Source organism: Rana temporaria, chromosome 1 (assembly GCF_905171775.1).
Source record: "Rana temporaria chromosome 1, aRanTem1.1, whole genome shotgun sequence".
NCBI lineage: Eukaryota > Metazoa > Chordata > Amphibia > Anura > Ranidae > Rana > Rana temporaria.
In genome coordinates this window covers 232,187,670-232,209,890 of record NC_053489.1, presented here as the reverse complement: position 1 = coordinate 232,209,890, position 22,221 = coordinate 232,187,670, and the positions used below count along the sequence as shown (strand labels likewise).

Sequence of the window (22,221 nt, the reverse complement as noted above, 5' to 3'; positions counted from 1 at the left end):
ACAACTAATTGATCAGAGCTAATTAGCAAAGACACAGTTGAATCAATATTGAAAAAATAAGATTCACAAGGGAACCTCTAATTGAAAAGAGATGTGCTCCCAACACCTTAAAACAAGAAATATTTCTTAAGTAATAATGATAATGTCCATAAATGTATATAGTGGTAGTGAGCCACTTAGAAAACAATGGAGTGAATCTTGCAGTGGGCCAGAAGAAAAACGTGCAATCTTCTCATATACTGCAGTGCTTAAAAATCCTTCCACCAATTGCGCAGAAACGACACCCAAAAGTGAATAAATATATGCGCTTACCACAGCGCTTTGACTCCTTTAACTAAAAAGAAAGTCAAACACGCTTGTGCAGTTCTGAATGTCTGCAAACATATAGTGCGTTCTCCAGTAGTTGACACAGGCAAATCTTCTCCCAATAATCTCAGAAATGAAATGAAAAACAGAAAAGCTCCATAGTGCAACCGGTTTTTAATATAAAAGAATAAAACAAAACATGGGCCAAATGGCCACTTACATTAAAAGGTGCCCATCCCGGCACTGGGTCTGCGGGCCTTTAAATGGGGAGGTGAAACCTCAATTTGCATGCGGTGTGTGTCTCCTCTTGCCTCGCCAGCTCACAAGAGTCGGAAGATGGGGGAAGATAAAAAACGTGACCAGGCTACGCCGCCGACGATCGTTTAGTGTAAACGTCTTCAGGGGGGCGTGCCTGGTCACTGGGGTCACGTTTATTTATTTAGAAGCGAGCGGAAGTGCTCCGCTTGATTGACAAGCTAACTGGCCAATAACAGCTCAGTTGCGGTCTGGAAGAGACCCGGAAGTGGCCGAAGCTAATGGACAGATGCTGGAGCCAATTACACTGCAGCATCGGAACACTGTGGGCCGGAAGTGCTCCGCTTGATTAACAAGCTAACTGGCCAATAACAGCTCAGTTGCGGTCTGGAAGAGACCCTGAAGTCGCCGAAACTAATGGGCAGATGCTGGAGCCAATTACAGCGCGGCATCGGAACACTGTGGGCCGGATGGAGAGGAAGAGTGATGGACACAGAATCTAGCCAATCACAGCGCAGTCCCAGTGTTGGCTTCGGCACTTACATATGGGAATTGGTTAGTTATAGCATCACTCTCTATTCTTCAAAAATTAAATTCCTGATGGTGACCACATTTATTACTACATCTCTATCTAAGAAGGAAATGTAGTTTTAGATATAAAGAGTGATTAAATTAAAAAGTTAAAAAATTAAAAGTAATGGGATATAAATGAATGTTGTAGAACTGTCTTCTCAAAAAACGCCACAAGATGGCACCCTATATTTAATTAGAAGAGAACATCTAATCAATGGGAAATTAATATTTAATCAATATGAAAAAGAGAATAAAAAAATCTCTCAGATGTTTTAATGTCAGAGAGAAGACAATTAGATATAAAATGGCTAATTTAGTCCCCAAGGGAAAGAAATATATAATATATAAGTGGTAATACTCATATAACTATATTATATAAATATATAGAATATATTAAGGGGGCCCACCCAAAAGCTAAATATGTCTATAGACTGACTCACAAATGAAATGTGGTAAATCTGGACAGCTGGTATCACCAAAAAAATTGTATGAAAAAGACGGACGTATTTGGACTGTATATATATCAAGAAAGGGGCATACACAGAGCTCAGTCGTTGGATAAAAAGCAGTTAAGATCAAGTTCAATGTTAAGGCCCAAGGGCTGCATGCTTCTGAGCTTGTGTATCCACATGGTCTCATTCTGAGAGATGGCTCTTCTCATATGAGTGCCCCGCCAGTGGTTCGATATCTTGTCAATTCCATAGAACTGGCAAAGAGATGGATCACTTTGATGATATTTTTCAAAATGTCTAGAAACACTGTGGTTCGGAAATTTCTTTTTAATATTTGCCAAATGTTCATGTGCCTTAATGTGCTATGTGCCCTGATGTGCCCTGTTCCCCGTGCCCATATGTGCTATGTGCCCTGATCTGATGTACCCTGTGTCCCGTGTCCTGATGTGCTCGGTGCTCTGATCTGATGTGCCCTGTGTCCTGATGTGTTCCATGCCCTGATGTGCTATATGCCCTGTGCTCCATGGCCTGATGTGCTATGTGCCCCGTACCCCGATGTGCACTGTACCCTGATGTGTTGTGCCCTGGGCCGGTCTGAATGAAGTCCAGGGCCACATTTTTGTCCCAGTCCAGCCCTGCTTTCAACTAGATTATCTCAGGCAGCATGTATGGAGATTATAAAAAAGTAGGTTACAGTTTAACACTTTAGACCCATTTTTCAGCCAATTATCAACCCATAAAAATCAGCTATAAATATAACCACTTTAGTAAATAAAATATATATGAAAATGCCATAACTTTCATCAAACTAATTGATAAATAAGGTATACTAATGTGGAATTGAATATAAAAAATGAAGATTTGCTGATATATGGAAGATCTAGAAGTGTAGTTTATACCCAAGCAGTAATATACCTTTTTATCCTGAATTCCTCCTGGAAAAATAGGGAAAGTGTTTAGGGACCACTGTGCCAACAGCCTGAGGGTTGGTTCATACTAGATGCAGTCCAGTGTGATTTTATTACGCATAAACAATGTATGGACAGTGTTTAACATGGATTCCAATGGCCCTAGTTCACATCAGTGCAGTGTGTCCCAGTGCGACTCTGGACTGCTTTGTGTGCCAATCAAGCTCGCTAGAAAAGGGTGTGAATCCCAAGCATCCGCCGCTGGGAGTGCCGGCAGGGAAGGGAGCTCATCCCCACTCCTACAATCACTGGCAGTAAAGAAAGAACTCCCTGGAGCCGCACATTCATGCTGTCCCTATGCTGGGTGTATGAATAGCAACCTCAGCCTGGAATCTTACCAGGCCATGCCCTCAACGTTTCACTCTGCCCCTCTGAGCTTAGTCATGAGGATGAAGATCCCAGGCGTGTGGGGGAGAATTTATGCATCATTGGCCATCATTCAAATATGCAGAGGATCAACAGGTGTCCAAGGTTATCAGTGGTGTACCCCAAGGTTCAGTGCTGGGACCCTTACTTTTCAATATATTTATAAATGATATTGGGTCTGAGATCAAAAGTAACATTTCTGTCTTTGCAGATGACACCAAGCTATGCAGTGGAATAACGTCCTTGCAGGATGTCTCCAATTTACAAGCCGACCTCAATGCTCTGTCTAATTGGGCGACTAAGTGGCAGATGAGGTTTAATGTAGATAAATGTAAAGTTATGCACTTGGGGGCTAAGAATATGCATGCATCATACATACTAGGGGGAGTACAACTGGGGGGATCTGTAGTGGAGAAGGATCTGGGGGTTTTAGTTGATCATAAGCTCAATAATGGCATGCAATGCCAAGCTGCGGTTTCCAAAGCGAGCAAAGTCCTTTCTTGTATTAAGAGAGGTATGGACTCCAGAGACAGAGATATAATTTTGCCCCTGTACAAATCATTAGTAAGACCTCATCTGGAATATGCAGTTCAGTTTTGGGCACCAGTTCTCAAAAAGGAAGGTGTTGAGTTATTCACTTTACGGTCAACACTGAGGACAAGGGGGCACTCTTTACGTCTAGAGGAAAAGAGATTTCACCTCCAAATACGGAAAGGTTTTTTCACAGTAAGAGCTGTGAAAATGTGGAACAGACTCCCTCCAGAGGTGGTTCTGGCCAGCTCAGTAGATTGCTTTAAGAAAGGCCTGGATTCTTTCCTAAATGTACAGAATATAACTGAGTACTAAGATTTGTAGGTAAAGTTGATCCAGGGTAAATCCGATTGCCTCTCGGGGGATCAGGAAGGAATTTTTTCCCCTGCTGTAGCAAATTGGATCATGCTCTGCTGGGGTTTTTTGCCTTCCTCTGGATCAACTGTGGGTATGGAGTTGGGTGTATAGGATTTTACTGTGTTTTTTATTTTGTTTTTTTTATTTTTTGTGGTTGAACTGGATGGACTTGTGTCTTTTTTCAACCTGACTAACTATGTAACTATGTATAAGAATGTTGGCGAATGCTAGTTTAAAGTTATAAAATGTGGGATATTTAGACCTCCTAAGCCAATGAATAAAAAATAAAAAAAAAGTGCAAAAAAAAAAAGTATAATGAAGTAAAAATGAAGTAAAAAGAAAAAAGTGATCCTAAGCTAAAATTAAAACAAAATCGAATGACCAAACACAAATATAAAAAGATGCAAAAAAGACCAATTCTCTCTCCCTGAACCCAATAAAAGTATATTCTTTATTATGTTATCATATTAAAACCACTAAGGAAGAAAAAAAAATGGAAAAATGTATATTGCAATGAATGGAAATTATATGGAATCTCCATAGAGGAACAGGTGGACTAAAATAATCATGGGTAAAGCAGGACTGAATATATCTAAATATATCTAATAAATATCTATGTAGGAATGAAGACAAAGATAAGTATGGTATATATTAGTCATAGTAATAAGTGATATCCCATTTATGGTTTAGGCCTTTGGGGATACGGGTGTCCAGTCTAAAGATCTAATAGTTCTCCCTTCTACATAGAGTTGGGCAATCAATCCTTCAACTATTTTGACTTTAAAAGATTGTACATTTTGATGGTGAAATTGGTTGAAGTGCTTAGTCAAGTTTGTGTTTTTGTTAGTTCTGATGTTGGAAAAATGATCTGTCATTGTATTAGTGGCGGCTGGTGTTTTTTTTTTGGGGGGGGGGGCGCCGTGCTGCACCAACTCTCCCGCTGTTTGCCGGTCGGTTCGACACTTACCCCATCGTGGCGGGTGGCAGGCAGCGGCTCAGCTCCAAGTCCTCTCTTCACCTGTCCTTTCAGCCAAACGGGTGACCGGTATCAAAACCCGCTTCCTGATTGGCCGGGAGGAGCATCAGTGTTACAACAGTGAATATTAATTCGCTGTTGTAACACACCTGGGTGAGCTCGAATCGCACTCTGTGACCCAAGCCCACCCTATATTAAAGCCTATTAGGGCCTCTGGCTCTAATCGAAGCTTCTAAAAATCAGGCCCTCATTGGAATCCAAGCGCCGGTTTCCTGAGAGGGGCTGGACGCATGGATAGGGGAGGCAGCAAAGGACATTGGGGACAGCGCCCATGCTCCCTTAATGGATGGGCCGCCCCTGCATTCTATCACTTAGTCGTCTGATTGTCCTTCCTACATATTGTATGTTACATATGGTACACATGACCACATATATTACATATTTGGTATGACAGTTTACCAGCTGTTTAATGGTCAAGGACAAACCGTTTGAGCAAGAAGTTATGGTGTGAGAATGGCCTAAATGGTCACAGGTAGAACATCTGGTAGCATCGCATCTGTACATTCCCGTGGTGTTAAGCCACGTATGTGTAGGTTGATGGGAGATGTATATGCTGGGAGAGACCACGTTTCCAATGGTTCCGGCCTTTCTGGCAATATATCTTGACCCCTTGTTATAAAATAGCCTTATAGCTGTGATCACTGTATGGAGCAGAGAGATGTCTAACTATAATGTGTCTTATATCTTCAAATTGTGAACTATAGTTGTTAAAAAACTCTGGTTAGTCAGGTGATTTGGTTTGTTGTATAGGTTGATTTGTTAATACTAGGTTATTTTTATTTAAATGTCTAACTTTGAAGCAAACTTTTTTTGACTTGATCTATGGTACTGTATGCCCGTTCACAAAGTCTTTGTTCCAATTATAGGGCTTCTTTGTCGTGGTCCATCAAGTGGGAACAATTTTGTCTTATTCAAACAAATTGTCCCCAGGGTATCGCTTTGATGGTATGGGAGGGATGACAGCTTGATGATGTTCAGCTGGTTGTTGTTGAAGGAAGTCCAAGAACTCGATGGTTAACAACTTCTGGTTGACAACGAAGATCAGATCATCAATGTATCAAAAATAAGAAACAATATGGTCTCTATAAGAATTGTGAGCGTTGCCCATATATAGGTTTGCATACATGGGTGAGAATCTCGCTCCCATGGAGGCTCCTTGTTTTTGTTTATACCAATCTCATTGATAAGGAAGTAGTTGTGATGTAATAGAAAGGAGACCCCTTCCAAATGAACCATTTGAGTTTTGGAGAATATTCAGTATATAGGTCCATGTGGTGTTTGAGTGATTGTAGACCTAAACTATGAGGTATACATAAGTATAAGGATTTTACATTGCACACAACCCACTTATTGCCAGGGAAAACCTTTCAGAAATTGTATGGTATGTTTTGTGTGTGTCTCGCAAATGAGAGGGTATGGTTGTAATAGGATGTCAATAAGATTCTCCAAATGGTTCTCCCAGGGAGCCGAAACTTGCCATTATGGGTCTACCCTGAATAGGAACATTGTTTTTGTGTGTTTTGGGTAAGTGATGAAATTGTAGTGTCACAGGGTGAGGGGATTTACGTTTTTGCCTTGTGAATGATTTAAGATATCAGTGGACAAAAATATATAAAAAATAAAATAATAAAAATAATAAGCTACTGACACCATCTACTGCTCTAGTGACACCATCCAGTGATACCAACCTCTGCCCTTCTGACATGTCCACTGTTCTACTGACAATGTCCACTAGCCTACTGACACCGTCCACTGTCCTACTGACACCGTCCTCTGCCCTACTGATACCAACTTCTGCCCTACTGACACTGTCCACTGCCCTACTCACACTGTCCACTGCTCCGCTGATACTTTCCACTTTTAAGGTAGGCTAAGTTTATACTTTTTAGAGTGACATTAGTTTATGTTATTTTTCTATGCTTTCCTTACTATATAGTTAGGCCTTGCTAGTTAACTTCTTTTTTTTTTTTAAAGGCGCACCCCTGTGATCAATCTTTGATCTCTTTAACCATTTAAAGACCGCCCACCGCATATATACTGTGGCAGGGTGGTTCTATTGCACAAAACAACATACAGTTGTATTCAAAATTATTCAACCCCCACTGAAATTGATTGTTTTGCCAAGTTTGACATTGATTTTGATCATCCTGTCATCCTGCTTACAATTAAATCAAAGAGGCACGTGTAGGTCAGACAAATATAACATAACATTTATAATGAAATAACCACAAATGTCTTTTCTGTGCTCACATCATTATCAGTTTTATTCAACCCCCAGTTGACATTCAATCTTAGTACTTAGTACAACATCCTTTTACAGTTATAACAGCTTTTAAACGTGAAGCATAGCTTGACACAAGTGTCTTGCAGCGATCACGGGTATCTTCGCCCATTCGTCATGGGCAAAAGCCTCCAGTTCAGTCACATTCTTAGGCTTGCGCACTGCAACTGCTTTCTTTAAGTCCCACCAGAGGTTCTCAATCGGATTTAAGTCTGGTGACTGCGATGGCCACTCCAAAATGTTCCAGCCTTTAATCTGCAACCATGCTCTAGTGGACTTGGAGGTATGCTTGGGATCATTGTCCTGTTGAAAGGTCCAACGTCTCCCAAACCTCAGGTTTGTGACGGACTGCATCACTTTGTTATCCACTATCTCCTGGTACTGAAGAGAATTCATGGTACCTTGCACACGCTGAAGCTTCCCTGTACCTGCAGAAGCAAAACAGCCCCAAAGCATGATTGACCCCCGCCATGCTTCACAGTAGGCAAGGTGTTCTTTTCATCATAGGCATTGTTCTTCCTCCTCCAAACATAGCGTTGATCCATGGGCCCAAACACTTCTAATTTTGTTTCATCAGTCCACAGAACACAATCCCAAAACTTCTGTGGTTTGTCCACATGATTTTTGCATACTGCAGTCGACTCTTCTTATTCTTTGGAGACAGCAAGGGGGTGCGCCTGGAAGTTCTGGCATGGAGGCCTTCATTACGCAGTGTGCGCCGTATTGTCTGAGCAGAAAATTCAGTACCTACATCTGACAAATCTTTTCTCAGTTCCTCAGCAGTCACAAGGGGACTTTTCTCCACTGTACGCTTCAGGTAGCGCACAGCAGTCGAAGTCAGCATCTTCTTTCTGCCACGACCAGGTAGCGTTTCAACAGTGCCCTTTGGCTTGAATTTGCGAATGATGCTTCCTATGGTGTCTCTTGGTATGTTTAACATCTTTGCAATCTTCTTATAGCCGTTGCCCTTCCTGTGAAGAGTAATCACCTCTTCTCTTGTCTTCCCGGACCATTCTCATGACTTCACCATGTTTGTAACCACACCAGTAAATGTCTAGAAGGAGCTGAGTATCACAGTCATTTTAAAGCTGCCTAATTGGTGCTTATTAGGCTTTATTGCTGCTCCCTGACATCCACAGGTGTTTTCAATACCTGATTGAAAACACTTCAATGAACCTCTGTTCTTCAGAGTGGTAGTCTTTAAGGGGTTGAATAATTGTGTAAATGAAGAATTCACAAAATAAACATTTTACTACTGTATTACAAAACCAATTTATGTCATTTTAGTTGCATATGGTTCTTTAAGAAGTCCTTGTAGGATTTCATTCTGAATACAATTACAAATGTACACTAAATTCCCTAAAACCCTTTACAGCATTGGGGGGTTGAATAATTTTGAACACAACTGTAACTGTGCGCTGTTTCATGCAATAGATACTGTGCACCTGTTGCATGGAGGGGGAGCCACTCAGAGAGTACGGCGGACCCAATGCCTGCCGGCCACCTGCGATTGCTCCACAGAGAGGCCAAATGTTTTGACAGGGAAGTAAACAAAGATCTTCTGTTTTTAGTAATCAGGAACAGTGGTCTCTGTGTTCTTCCTGTCAGTCCATCCCCCACACAGTTAGAAAACACTTGCAGAGAACACACTTAGCCCTCTGATCACCCCTGATGTAAACCCCTTCCCTGGCAAAGTCATTTATACATTGATCAGTGCATTTATTTTAGCACTGATCACTGTATTGGTGTCACTGGTCCCCCAAAAAGTGTCACTTAGGGTCAGATTTGTCCACCGCAATGTCGCAGTGCTGCTATAAATTGCTGATCACTGCCATTACCAGTAAAAACAATAAAAAAAGGAAAAGTCCATAAATCTATCCCATAATTTGTAGACGCTATAACTTTTTCGCAAACCAATCAATATACGCTTATTGGGATTTTTTTACCAAAAATATGTAGACCTAATGTTGACCTAAATTGATGAAGGAATTTGGGGCCAGATCCACAAAGAGCCGGCGTAACGTAGAAATTCCCATTTAAGTTACACTGCCTTAAAATTTCTACCTAAGTGCCCGATCCACAAAGCACTTACCTAGAAATTTTGGGCTGTGTAACTTAAATTCCGCCGGCGCAAGGCGTTCCTCTTCAAATGGGGGCGATTCCCATTTAAATTAGGCGCGCTCCCGCGCCGGCCATACTGCGCATGCTCGTGACGTCATTTTCCCGACGTGCATAGCGCGAAATTACGTTACGCCGAGCTTTGTGGATCGCGACGGGTCAATAAAGTTGCGTCGGGGAAAAAAAAAAGATACGGCGAAAAAAAAAAATTTAAAACAAAAAAAAAACTGCGTTGCTGGACAGAAGGGTCTGCTTTTACAAGGTGTAAACAGTTTACACTTTGTAAAAGCAGCCCTAATTTTACAATTGCAAACTAAAACTTACGGAGAAAAAACGAAGCTGAAAAGCTTTGTGGATCTCCGTAAGTGCTAATTTGCATACCCGAGGCGGCATTTCGACGCGAAATGCCCCCAGCGGCGGATGCGGTACTGCATCCTAAGATCCGGCAGTGTAAGTCCCTTACACATGCCGGATCTTCTGTCTATCTCTTGGAAACTGATTCTGTGGATCAGTTCCAAAGATAGAAACAGGGATACGACGGCGTATCAGTAGATACGCCGGCGTATCCCTTTTGAGGATCTGGCCCTTGTTTCTTTTATATATTTTTTTTTGGATATGTTATTTTTTTTTTCAAAATGTAAGTTTTTTTTGTTTATAGCGCAAAAAATAAAAACCGCAGAGGTGATCAAATACCACCACCAGTTCTGTTTCGCAAAAAATTACCTGGTCAACAAGGGGGTAAAAATCCTTCCAGGGCTGAAGTGGTTAATGTTGTTCATGTAGTTCTCTGCTTCTCAAAGGTTGCCTACTGGATTTGTGAACGTATTATCTTGCTGCTAGTCAATTATTATTTTTTTAAGTGTCTGGGACAATTTTTTTTAGAGTGTAACAAAAAATCTTTCCTCTTACTTAATTTCCCATGAGCTTCTGCCTTGTTGGTGTTTCATTTTAGCCTATTTTATTTGATCACATTTACATACTGCTCTGCTGCTGGCCATTATTTACCAAACCAAATGGCTACAGCTGTATTTAAAAAATAAAATAAAAATAAAAATGGAGATATATGTGAATATGGGTATTTCCTGAAATATCTTAATAACAAATACCAGATTATGGCAACTAGATGAAGCTGATAATGATAAGAGATAATCTCATCACAAAAAATATGGCAATCTGTTTGTTCAAATGTAAGACATCCACACTGCAAATGTTTTATACATAGACCCCCTATGCTCCATTCACATAATTTTCTAATGGCTGCTTGGGAAGCCCTTGTATCACATCTGAATGTGGGCCATTGTGAGGGGGAAACCCCAACTCTCCTCTTGACAAAAGCACAACCATGCAACTTGAAAAGTAAACATTTTACTTACTGCTAAAAATGCTGGACTGATTGCCACCCAGCAAACTCTCCAATATATACCTGGGGAAAATCCCAACATGGACTTTATATCATTACAGAACCTTTGTATTCCTGTTAAGAAAAAAAAAAATCAAATCAAGTTGACACCAAAAAAAAAACGAAGTGTGTTATGTGCTAAAATGGGCATTATGCCACCCACTACAGCCAGGTCGCTGAAACGACTCTGCAGTTTTGTGTGCAGGAAGACTAAAAGGACCCTAAAGTGGTTGTAAACATTAGTTATGAAATCTGAACAAAGCACATATACAGTATCTGTAGGGTATCAGTATCTGTAGGGTTTACTTATCTCTCTCCAAAGCTTGGTGTGTCGTTTCCCTTTGGTGCTTCATTCCTCTGTTATTAACATGTACCACTTCTGAGAAGTTTTCCTGGGATGTGACTGCAATTCTCAGACTACAATGTCACCAGGCTACTTCTACTTTAAAGTCACTCTGCTTAAAGGAGAAGTATAGCCAAAGCTCATTTGGTTGGGCTTCTCCTATGGGTACGGTCCGTTTTGCACTCCTGTGACCCATTTTCAGCAGAGAGCGGGCTGATGTCTGCTCTCTGCTGACGTCACAGGAATCAGTCCAGGCACCGCGTCATCACGACAAAAAATCTGGATCCGCCAGGTGCCTGGAACGACAACTTGCTCAGCCTCTCAGCGACCCGCTGAGAGCCGGCTGCTCCAGCCCCCTCCACAGCTCAGTGCTCCAATGAGCGAGGAGGGGGCAGAGCAGAGAGCTGTGACTGACAGTCTGCAGATCTCTGCTCACGGAGCTCTGAAAACCAAACTATCACCGATGTTCGATAGCTCAGTTCTCAGTGCAGGGGTGTCGTGGGACACATGCAGCATCGAACCGATGTAATTATGTTTCCGAAAGAAAAAAAATTCCTTTACCTCTCTTTTACTCTATCTATAATATTTGCATTTATCTCTATATAAATCTAGATTTTCATGTTAAAAATTTTAAAGCCACATTGTATTGTTCACAAAACCAATTTATACTGTAGGGACATGCTTATAAAGCAAGGAATGTGACTTTGACTAAAAATTTGAATCAATCACTGTCATTTAAATCACATGCATCTGAAAGACTCACCTGCAGTGAATATTTTGTAAATGTCAGATTCACTGCTTAACCGCTTGCCGACTGCCTCACGCACATTTACGTTGGCAGAATGGCGCGGGCAGGCAAAGCAATGTTTATATACGTTGCTTTGAATCCTGCCCCCTAGCTGGCACGGGTGCATGCACCGAGGTCTCTGTGACCGTGCCCGCGGGACCCATGGACTCGATGTCCTGCGATCGGGTCATGGAACGGCAGAACGGGGGGATGCCTTTGTAAACAAGGCATCTCCCTGTTCTGCCTAGTGACACAACACTGATCGTCTGCTCCCTCTCATCAGGAGCAGCGATCAGTGGCGTGTCCCAGTAGGCCACGCCCTCTAACAGTTAGAATCATTCCCTAGGACACACTTTACCCCTTCCCCGCCCCCTACTGGTTAACCCCCTTTACTGCCAGTCACATTTATACAGTAAACAGTGTATTTTTATAGCACCCACATTGCTGTATAAATGTGAATGGTCCCAAAATAGTGTCAAAAGTGTGTTCGATGTGTCTGGCACAATGTCGCAGTCACGATAAAAATCGCAGATTGCCACCATAACAAGTAAAAAAAAACGAACAAAAAAGCCATAAAGCTACCCCCTATTTTGTAGACGCTATAACTTTTGTGTAAACCAATCAATATACGCTTATTGCGATTTTTTTACCAAAATTATGTAGAAGAATACATATCAGCCTAAACTGAAAAAAAAATCGCTTTTTAAAAAAAAAAATTGGGCATATTTATTATAGCAAAAAGTACAAAATATAGCTTTTTTTCCAGAATTGTCGCTCTATTTTTGTTTATAGCGCAAAAAATTAAAACCGCAGAGGTGATCAAATACCACCAAAATAAATCTGGTTGTAGGAAAAAAAGGACGTAAATTTCACAAAAAGTGGCCTAGTCATTTGGTAGCCAAATGGTCCGGGGCTGAAGTGGTTAATAAATATGCCCCATTATGTACAAAATGGCAGTCGGAGAAACACACAAACCATTGTAAAAACAAATAATAAATAGGAGTTAATGTATCAGATCTTACCATAAAACCATGATACTGATATTGCTTCTAAAAATACAACTGCGATGATGGAACAGCCAGCCCCAAATTCCTCAAGAAGCTTCACTACATACGCTCCTCCCTGATAAAATCAATCATAAGATAAAATGAAAGACATTGCACTTATTATGCCTCATTTGTATGCATGGATCACATATATAATGAGCATCAATAAACATAGGTAACATTATCTTAATATTACTGATATATGATCAATCCTTCCAAAACTGATATTTTTATATGTGGGGAATGCTAGATACTGTATATTCCCGTAGGAGCTATAGTTGAGAGATCTGGTGTGATTTCCCAGGTACACCTGCCATTGCCATAATAAAAGGATATCACTCTCAGGTTGGGTTATAATCAAACTATGAGGTATGCAGAGGAGATCTTATAACTAGAGTCTAGTACAAGAAAGCCTTTCATTTATAAGGCAGGGCAGGGTCAGGGAAGGCATATACACTATAGCCAGCCCCATTTAAAGCAAATGTGGATCAATAATACATTGGACTCACAGGAAATAGGCAAAATGTAAGTGGTGTTCTGCCTTAACCTCCCTGGCGGTATGATTATTTCAGATTTTAGGCGCTGAAAGCGGTACCATTATTTTGCAAGGAAATTTGGTGTTTTACATTGTAGGCCTGTAATCCTTATGAATAACTCACTTAAATCTGTCCAAGATCTGAACAAGAGTCTAGTAGGCATCCCGGGTATGAAAAAGTTTTAAAAACAAAATCATAAATTATAATATAATAAATAATTATAAATAATTATAACAAATAATAATATAATTATAATAAAAAGTATTCAATAATGTAATTAACTCAAAATCACTGAAATTTGCTCAGTTGCAGAATTGTCGCTGTCATTACTTTTATTTTTTAATGACGAATTTCCCCACAAATCGCTATCGCTCAATTCTGCAAGTGATTATAATTTATTATCGCTGTTTTCTAGCTGCTCTAAAACCATTTTTGACATAAAGGGACACTTTTGGTTGCTATGGACAATCTACAGTTTGCAGGCAGAACGAAAGGTTTTTATTATATAAAAGTACATGTAGGACACTGGGCAGACCACTAGGGACAAGGGGTGTGTGTATTTTTTACATACAGTACTGTAATCTATAAGATTACAGTATACTGTATGTAATGTGTTTATTTACTTTTTTGAATTTTGGGCCGTTCTCCGCCCCTGTGCGTCGTAACGGCGCATGGAGCGGAGATCGGCGGCACACAGGGACACTGTGTGAATCGAGCGAAGACCCGCTCGCTCACACAGCGGGGAGGCATCGCAGGATGCAGGGACAAGGTAAGTAACTTTGTCTGTGGCTGCGGCGAGGCGAGCCCGAGTCTGGCTCGGGGATACCGCTTTTGGTAAAGAAATCTTACCCCGAGCCAGACTGGGGAATACTGCCAGGGGGGTTAAGAAGACTGGTGGTGCTAGACCCAGGAGGAAGCTGGAGCATGGAGAGGGTAAGTAAAGCCTGAACACTTTTTTTTTTTACTTAATACAGGCTGTGGGGGAGGGGAATAATTAAAAAAAACTTTTAGATAAAGTTGAATTCGATTCTATTGCTTAACCATGCATGGACAAAGCACATATTCACTTTGAAGTTAAAAATAAATCAAAGGTAGAGTTGTTGCCCAACCAACCAATCATATTTAATCATTTCCGTGAAAAGAGAATTTATTGAATGGTGTGATAACGTGACATCTGCTCCAGTTTGTGTGCAATACAATGTTCAACTGGTCTTTCATGTTTTAACTCAGTACAGGGTAGGATGTGAGTGTTGCAGTATATAGCCTTACATGAGTCAAAGTGCTGAGTGAGCCAGTAAAGCAGACAATCACCAATCCTAGGACAAAAAGTTCTCTCCTCTTGCCCAGAATGTGCGGATATTCATCCATAATGGCAGTAATGACAGCTTCCAGACCACCAAACTAAGTAAGATGAAAAAGACATATTAAGGTGGGTAGTTAAAGCCCATAAAAAAACATCTTATCAATAGTAATATGACTACATTTCAAAACAGACCTTAGAAAGTGAATAATTCAACTTGTAAATCGCATTTTGATTATTTTGGTAACTTTAACCACTTGTCTTCCGGAAGATTCACTCCCCTTTTTGCCCCTTTTTGCTAAACAGCACTGCATTATTTTAACTGACAATTGCGTGGTCGTGCAACACTGTACCCACAAAAAATGTATGTCATTATTTCCCCCCAGAAATAGAGTTTTCTTTTGGTGGTATTTAATCACCACTGCATTTTATATTTTTTGCGCTATAAACCAAAAAAATAAGACAATTAAAAAAATGTAAAAAATCTAACTTCTTAATAAATTTAAGCCAATATGTATTCTGCTACATAGTTACATAGTTGGTAAGGTTGAATAAAGAAAACAGTCCATCCAGTTCAACCTGTGTAGGTGTGTGTGTGTGTGTATGTGTAGAATTCTTTCCCCCCATATCTCTGTATATTGTTTTCTCTAAGATGCATGTCCAAGAGTCTTTTAAAACGATCCACACTTCCTGCCAACACCACCGATTGTGGAAGAGAGTTCCACATCCTTACCGCCCTGACAGTGAAAACCCCGCTACGCAGCTTAAGGTTAAACCGCTTCTCTTACAGTTCCATCGTGTGGCCCCATGCCCTCTTACACCTCCTGGGACTAAAAAGTTTCATACTTACGCTGGGATCACCGTTAATATGTTTGTATATCGCTATCATATATCCTCTCAAGCGTCTCTTCTCCAGGGAGAATACATTTAGCGATTGTAATCGTTCCTCATAATTGAGGTCCTTCAGTCCCCATATTAATGTACTTGCCCTTCTCTGGACACTCTCCAACCCCAGCACATCCCTTCTGAGGATTGGTGACCGGAACTGGACAGAATAATCCAGATGCAGATGAACCAAAGTTTTATAAAGTGGCAGGATTATCGTTTTATCTCGGGAGTAAACTCCCTTTTTAATGCATGCTGATTTTCTGCTGGCTCTGGTAGCCTCAGCATGACACTGCTTGCTATTGCTTAGTTTGTCTTCTACTAGGACCCCTAGATCCATCTCCATCCTGGAATTCCCTAGGGGTTCACCCCCTAATGAGTAACTTGCATTTATATTTTTACCCCCCCCAAGTGCATTTACCTTACATTTACCAATGTTAAACTTCATTTGCCATCTAGTAGCCCACTCCATTAATTTATTCAGGTCATCTTGTAACATTTTTATATCCTGCTGTGATGTTATTGATCTACATATTTTTTTGTCATCAGCAAACACTGACTTTATCCCATTCTCTATATTATTTTTCTAAATAAATTAAACAAAATCGGTCCCAGGACAGAGCCTTGGGGTACCCCACTAACCACTCTAGACCATTCTGACATGTTATTTATCACCACCCTTTGGACTTGCCCCCTGTAGCCAGTTTTCTATCCTAGAACAAACAAACTATGGTCTATACCCACCACCCTCAGTTTGTAGCATTAAACGTTTGTGGGGGACTGTATCAAATGCTTTTGCAATATCCAGATACACCACATCCACCGGCCTACCTTTGTCCAGATGGCAGCTCACTTCCTCGTAGAATGTCAATTGGTTGGTTTGGCAAGAGCGACCTTTCGTAAACCCATGCTGATTACTGTTAATGATACTGTTTTCATCAGCAAATTCTTGGATATGGTCCCTTATCATCCCCTCAAATAGTTTACAAACTACTGATGTTAGACTGACAGGCCTATAGTTTCCAGGAATATATCTCTGCCCTTTTTTGAATATTGGTACCACATGGGCTTTTTGCCAATCAGCTGGTACCAATCCTGTCAGTATGCTGTCCATGAAGATTAGGAATATTGGTCTGGCTATAATCTGACTGAGTTCTTTAAGGACTCTCGAGTGTAAGTCATCTTGTCCTGGTGATTTATTTATGTTAAGTTTCTCTAATCCTTTCCAGACTCTGGCCTCTGTTAGCCACAAGGGTAGATCCTGTGGCGTGTTACTAACAATACAGTCGTGGTTGTTATACCCATCCTCTTCCTGTGTGAAGACTGAAGAGAGGAAAGCATTTAGTACAGCTGCCTTCTCCTTGTCATCTGTAACCATCTTCCCTTCCTCGTCCTTTATGGGGCCAATGTGTTCAGACCTTGCCTTTTTACTGTTAATATATTAAAAAAATGATTGCGATTATTTTTACTCTTCTACGATATATGTCTCTCATAGTCTTTTTTAGCCTCCCTGATTGCGTTCTTACACTTCTTATTGCATTCTTTGTAGTATTGGAATGCTGACAATGACCCTTCCGCTTTGTACATTTTAAAGCCCATTTTTTTGTCCTTAACCAGTTCCAGACCCCCGCATGTACATATACGTCCACAATATGGCACGTACAGGCACATGGGCGTACAGGTACGTCCCCGCCTTACCTGGGTTCGGGGGTCCGATCGGGACCCCCTCCGGTACATGCGAGGGCCGGGAACGGTGTACGGGAGGTCCGGGAGGAGGGGGCGGCTATTGGTTTCCAGCCGTCCCCTCTCGATCTCCGTCAGCGAATGAGCTTCCAGCTGAGCCCTCCCTGCCTGTGTAACTGTAAACACAGGCAGGGAGGAAGTGACGTTTTCTCCCCTCTGGCGGTCTTTTCGTCCGGTTCCAGAGGAGAGAAGACGTCAGTACTGTGAGTTGCACCAACAGCACACTGACACAGCACACATAGGTACATAACCCCCCCCCGATCACCCCCCCAGCACCCCCAGATCACCCCCTGTCACAGTGTCACTGATTGCAGTGATCATTTATTTTCTGATCACTGCTTTTAGTGTCAGTGTGACAGAAAAAAGTGTCAGGGCAGTTAGGTTTAGGCCCCTTTAGGTCCAGGGTAGCCCCCTACCCCCCCCCCCCCCAATAAAGGTTTAACCCCTGATTGCCCCTAGAGTTAACCCTTTCACCCCTATTGCCAGTGTCACTAAGCGATCGGTTTCTGATCGCTGTATTAGTGTCACTGTTGCCGCTAGGCAGTTAGTTTTTTTTTAGGTTCGCCGCCAGGTTTATATAGCGTTAGGTACCCCCATAAATAAAGGTTTTAACCCCTGATTGCCCCTAGAGTTAACCCTTTCACCCCTATTGCCAGTGTCACTAAGCGATCGGTTTCTGATCGCTGTATTAGTGTCACTGTTGCCGCTAGGCAGTTAGTTTTTTTTGAGGTTCGCCGCCAGGTTTATATAGCGTTAGGTACCCCCATAAATAAAGGTTTTAACCCCTGATTGCCCCTAGAGTTAACCCTTTCACCCCTATTGCCAGTGTCACTAAGCGATCGGTTTCTGATCGCTGTATTAGTGTCACTGTTGCCGCTAGGCAGTTAGTTTTTTTTGAGGTTCGCCGCCAGGTTTATATAGCGTTAGGTACCCCCATAAATAAAGGTTTTAACCCCTGATTGCCCCTAGAGTTAACCCTTTCACCACTGATCACTGTATAAGTGTCACTGGTGACGTGGTTAGCCAGTTAGTTATTTAGTTATTTTAGGTTCGCCACCAGGTTTTTAGAAAGCGTCAGGTACCCCCATATATTACCGAATAAAGGTTTTAACCCCCTGATTGCCCCCTAGTTAACCCTTTCACCAGTGATCACCGTATAAGTGTTACGGTTGACGCTGGTTGGTTAGTTTGCTGTTTATAGCATCAGAGCACCCGCCGTATATAACCCAATAGGTTTAACCCCCTGATCACCCGGCGGGTGATATAAATTTAATTTTAGCGCCAGTCAGGGTCTGCGTCGCCCCAGGCAGCGTTAGGTTAGAGCCAGTACCGCTTACACCCACTCGCTAAGCATACACCCCCCTTAGTGGTATAGGATCTGAACGGATCGATACCTGATCTGATCAGATCTATACTAGCGTACCCAGCAGTTTAGGGTACCCAAAAACGCATTGTTAGCGGAATCAGCCCAGATACCCGCTAGCACCTGCATTTTCCCCCTCTGCCCAGCCCAACCCACCCAAGTGCAGTATCGATCGATCACTGTCACTTACAAAACACAAGACACATAACTGCAGCGTTCGCAGAGACAGGCCTGATCCCTGCGATCGCTTACAGTTTTTTTTAAGCGTTTTCTACGTTTGCTTTTCTACAGATCAGGTGCTTTTTTTACCTGTGAATCCTTACCATTGTACCACTAAATTTAGAGTCCAAAATGGCAAACCGAAGGTACAATGATAAGCAGGCCTTGGAGTTCATGTGCATGTCAGATAGTGAAGAGGAGGAGGTCACGCATCTGACAGATTCTGGCTCAGAATACGAACCCGTTTACGACAGCGGCTCCATGTCAGATAGTTCGGACGACGGAGTAGTGGTCCCTGCTAAGGCCAGGCGTACCCGATCCCATTCTGATGTTGTTGAGCAGCAAGAACCACAGGACCCTTGTATGGAGCAGAGATCCAGTACTAGCGCCGCTATTCCTTCTGGTGGATTGGCAAGCACCAGCGGCCTAGTACACCCTGGTCGTTTATCCAGCACTGCAGTAACACTTGGTGACGTGGCGAGTCCCATAAGTGCAGTTCAAGCTGGCGATGTGGCAAGCACAAGTAGTGTCCCGCTGCCACCAAGAAGAAGACAGAGACAGGCCCGTCGTGCCCATAGTGCCCTTCCTGTAGAATTTGCCTATCCTGATTGGGTCCCCATCACTTCTACAGCACCTGTACTTCCCCCATTCACTGGCCAACCCGGTATTCAGGTGGATACAGCGAACTTTACGTCACTTGATTTTTATTCGCTGTATTTCACGGAAGATCTCTATAGATCTATTGTGGACCAGACTAATTTATATGCTGGTACCTACATCGCCGCTAACCCCCAGTCTCGCCTTGCCAAACAATGGAAACCTCTCGAGGTTTCCGAATTTAAGACCTTTCTGGGCCTTACCCTCAACATGGGCATACACAAATTTCCGACATTGCGGATGTATTGGTCCACACATCCCATCGACCATATGCCCGTTTTCTCTGCTCACATGGCCAGGAAACGATACGAGGCGATCCTGCGGTTCCTGCATTTCAGTGACAATGCACTTTGTCGTCCACGTGGAGACCCTGAATTTGACCGGCTCTACAAAATTCGGCCCCTCGTAAACCATTTCAACGAACGTTTTGCAGCCTTGTTTAATCCCCAGCAGGTTGTATGCGTTGATGAGTCCCTGATTAAATTTGCTGGCCGCTTGTCTTTCAAACAGTACCTTCCCAGCAAGCGTGCCAGATACGGGGTCAAGCTCTATAAGCTCTGTGACAGGGCCACAGGCTACACATGGAGCTTTAGGGTTTACGAGGGAAAAGATAGTGAGGTAGAGCCGGAAGGATGCCCAGATTACATGGGGAACGCTGGCAAGATTGTTTGGGACTTGGTGTCACCCTTATTCGGAAAGGGGTACCATTTGTATGTGGACAATTTTTACAGCAGCGTGCCACTTTTTAGCCACTTATTTGATCAACAGATTGGAGCATGTGGCACCGTGCGACCTAATCGCCGGGGCTTCCCCCAGCGGCTTGTAGATGCCCGTATTAGGCCGGGGGCGAGAGCCTGCTGCAGATGTAAAAATTTGCTCGCTGTGAAGTGGCGGGACAATAGGAATGTTTTCGTTCTTACCACCCTTCACGCAGACACGACAGTCCAAATTCATACGGCGACTGGTGTTGTGGAGAAACCCCTCTGTGTCCACGAATATAACCTTAATATGGGAGGGGTGGACCTCAACGACCAGTTAATGGCGCCGTATCATATTGCCCGTAAGACGAGACGCTGGTACAAAAAAGTGTCTCTACATTTATTTCAATTGGCTCTACTGAATGCTCATGTCGTATACAGAGCTTCAGGACGGAATGAATCCTTCCTTCAATTCCAGAGGGATATCATCACAGAACTCCTGTATCCAGGCGGTACTGTACCTCACCAGCCCCTACCAAATGCAGTAAGCCGACTGCATGAGAGGCATTTTTCTTATGTCCTCGAGAGTACCCCTACCCAACGAGCCCCCCAAAGAAAATGTCGTGTCTGTACCAAGCGCGGATTTAGGCATGACACCCGTTATTTTTGTCCCAAATGTCCTGCCAATCCTGGTCTTTGTATTGGTGAATGTTTTGAACGCTTCCACACACACGTTAATTATTAGTGTAGGGTGAAACATTTCACAGGCTAGGCTCACTTACACAGGGTCTCCCAAGATGCCATCGCATTTTGAGAGACCCAAACCTGGAACCGAAAAGTTGAAGTTACAGTTCACAGTTACAAAAAAAAGTGTTAAAAAAAAAAAAAAAAAAGTAAAAAATAAAAACACACAAAAAAATATAAAATAAAAAAACCAAAAATAGTTGTCGTTTTATTGTTCTCTCCCTCTCTATTCTCTCTCTATTGTTCTGCTCTTTTTTACTGTATTCTATTCTGCAAAGTTTTATTGTTGTTATGTTTTTTCATGCTTGCTTTTCAGGTATGTAATTTATTTTACTGTTTTCAGGTACGCCATTCAGCTGTTGCGCGGACTTATTTATCTTGACAGCAACAGCGTTTGCTCCCACGATATATAAAGCCGCGACTCCAGTGCTGTAGGAGGTGATTTCACCACCACAGTTAAAAAAAAGAGCATATATGCCGAAGCATGGGGGCAGCAGGGGCGGAGGAGCGATTTTGCTCCTAATGCCGCGTACATACGGTTGACATTCCTACGGAGGCTTTCCCGTGGAAAAGTCTGACCATGTGTACACGGCATAGAAAAGTCCGACCGTGTGTACGCGGCATAGAAAAGTCCGACCGTACGCGGCATAACTTTTTTGCGGGAGGATGCCCCCATGCTTCGGCATATATATATTTTAGGCACAGGTTGCGTTAAAAAATGTTTTATTTTTTACAGGTATTTGCTTTGCAGGTATGGTATGATCTTACTGTTATACTGGAATGTTACTTTGTTTTAATGTTAACCATCATTTGCTTAGCAGGTACGCCATTCAGTTGCAGTGCAGATTTATTTAGCGTGACAGCAACAGCGTTTGCTCCCACGATATATAAAGCCGCGACTCCAATGCTGTAGGAGGTGATTTCACCACTACAGTTCAAAAAAGAGCATATATGCCGGAGCATGGGGGCATTAGGGGCGGAGGAGCGATTTTGCTCCTAATGCCGCGTACATACGGTTGACATTCCTACGGAGGCTTTCCTGTGGAAAAGTCTGACCATGTGTACACGGCATAGAAAAGTCCGACCGTGTGTACGCGGCATAGAAAAGTCCGACCGTACGCGGCATAACTTTTTTGCGGGAGGATGCCCCCATGCTTCGGCATATATAAATGGTGCATGTATGCCCATCATTAGAAGTGGGTGGATGAAGGGAGGTATTCTAATGGTGGGCATACCCACCGATCAATCTTTTTTTTGT

General features: G+C 42.4%; 1 protein-coding gene across 1 annotated transcript in view; it reads right to left on the bottom strand.

Annotated features, from left to right (window-relative positions):
- The window catches only part of LOC120937923 (sodium-dependent serotonin transporter-like), a 71,841-nt gene that overhangs the window by 5,566 nt on the left and 44,054 nt on the right, over positions 1 to 22,221 (bottom strand). Inside the window, exons 9-11 of the mRNA XM_040351483.1 lie at positions 14,624 to 14,755; positions 12,795 to 12,894; positions 10,617 to 10,717 (exon numbers count right to left, since the gene is read on the bottom strand). Coding sequence (XP_040207417.1) covers positions 10,617 to 10,717; positions 12,795 to 12,894; positions 14,624 to 14,755 — 333 coding nt within the window. The remainder of the gene's footprint in view (positions 1 to 10,616; positions 10,718 to 12,794; positions 12,895 to 14,623; positions 14,756 to 22,221) is intronic.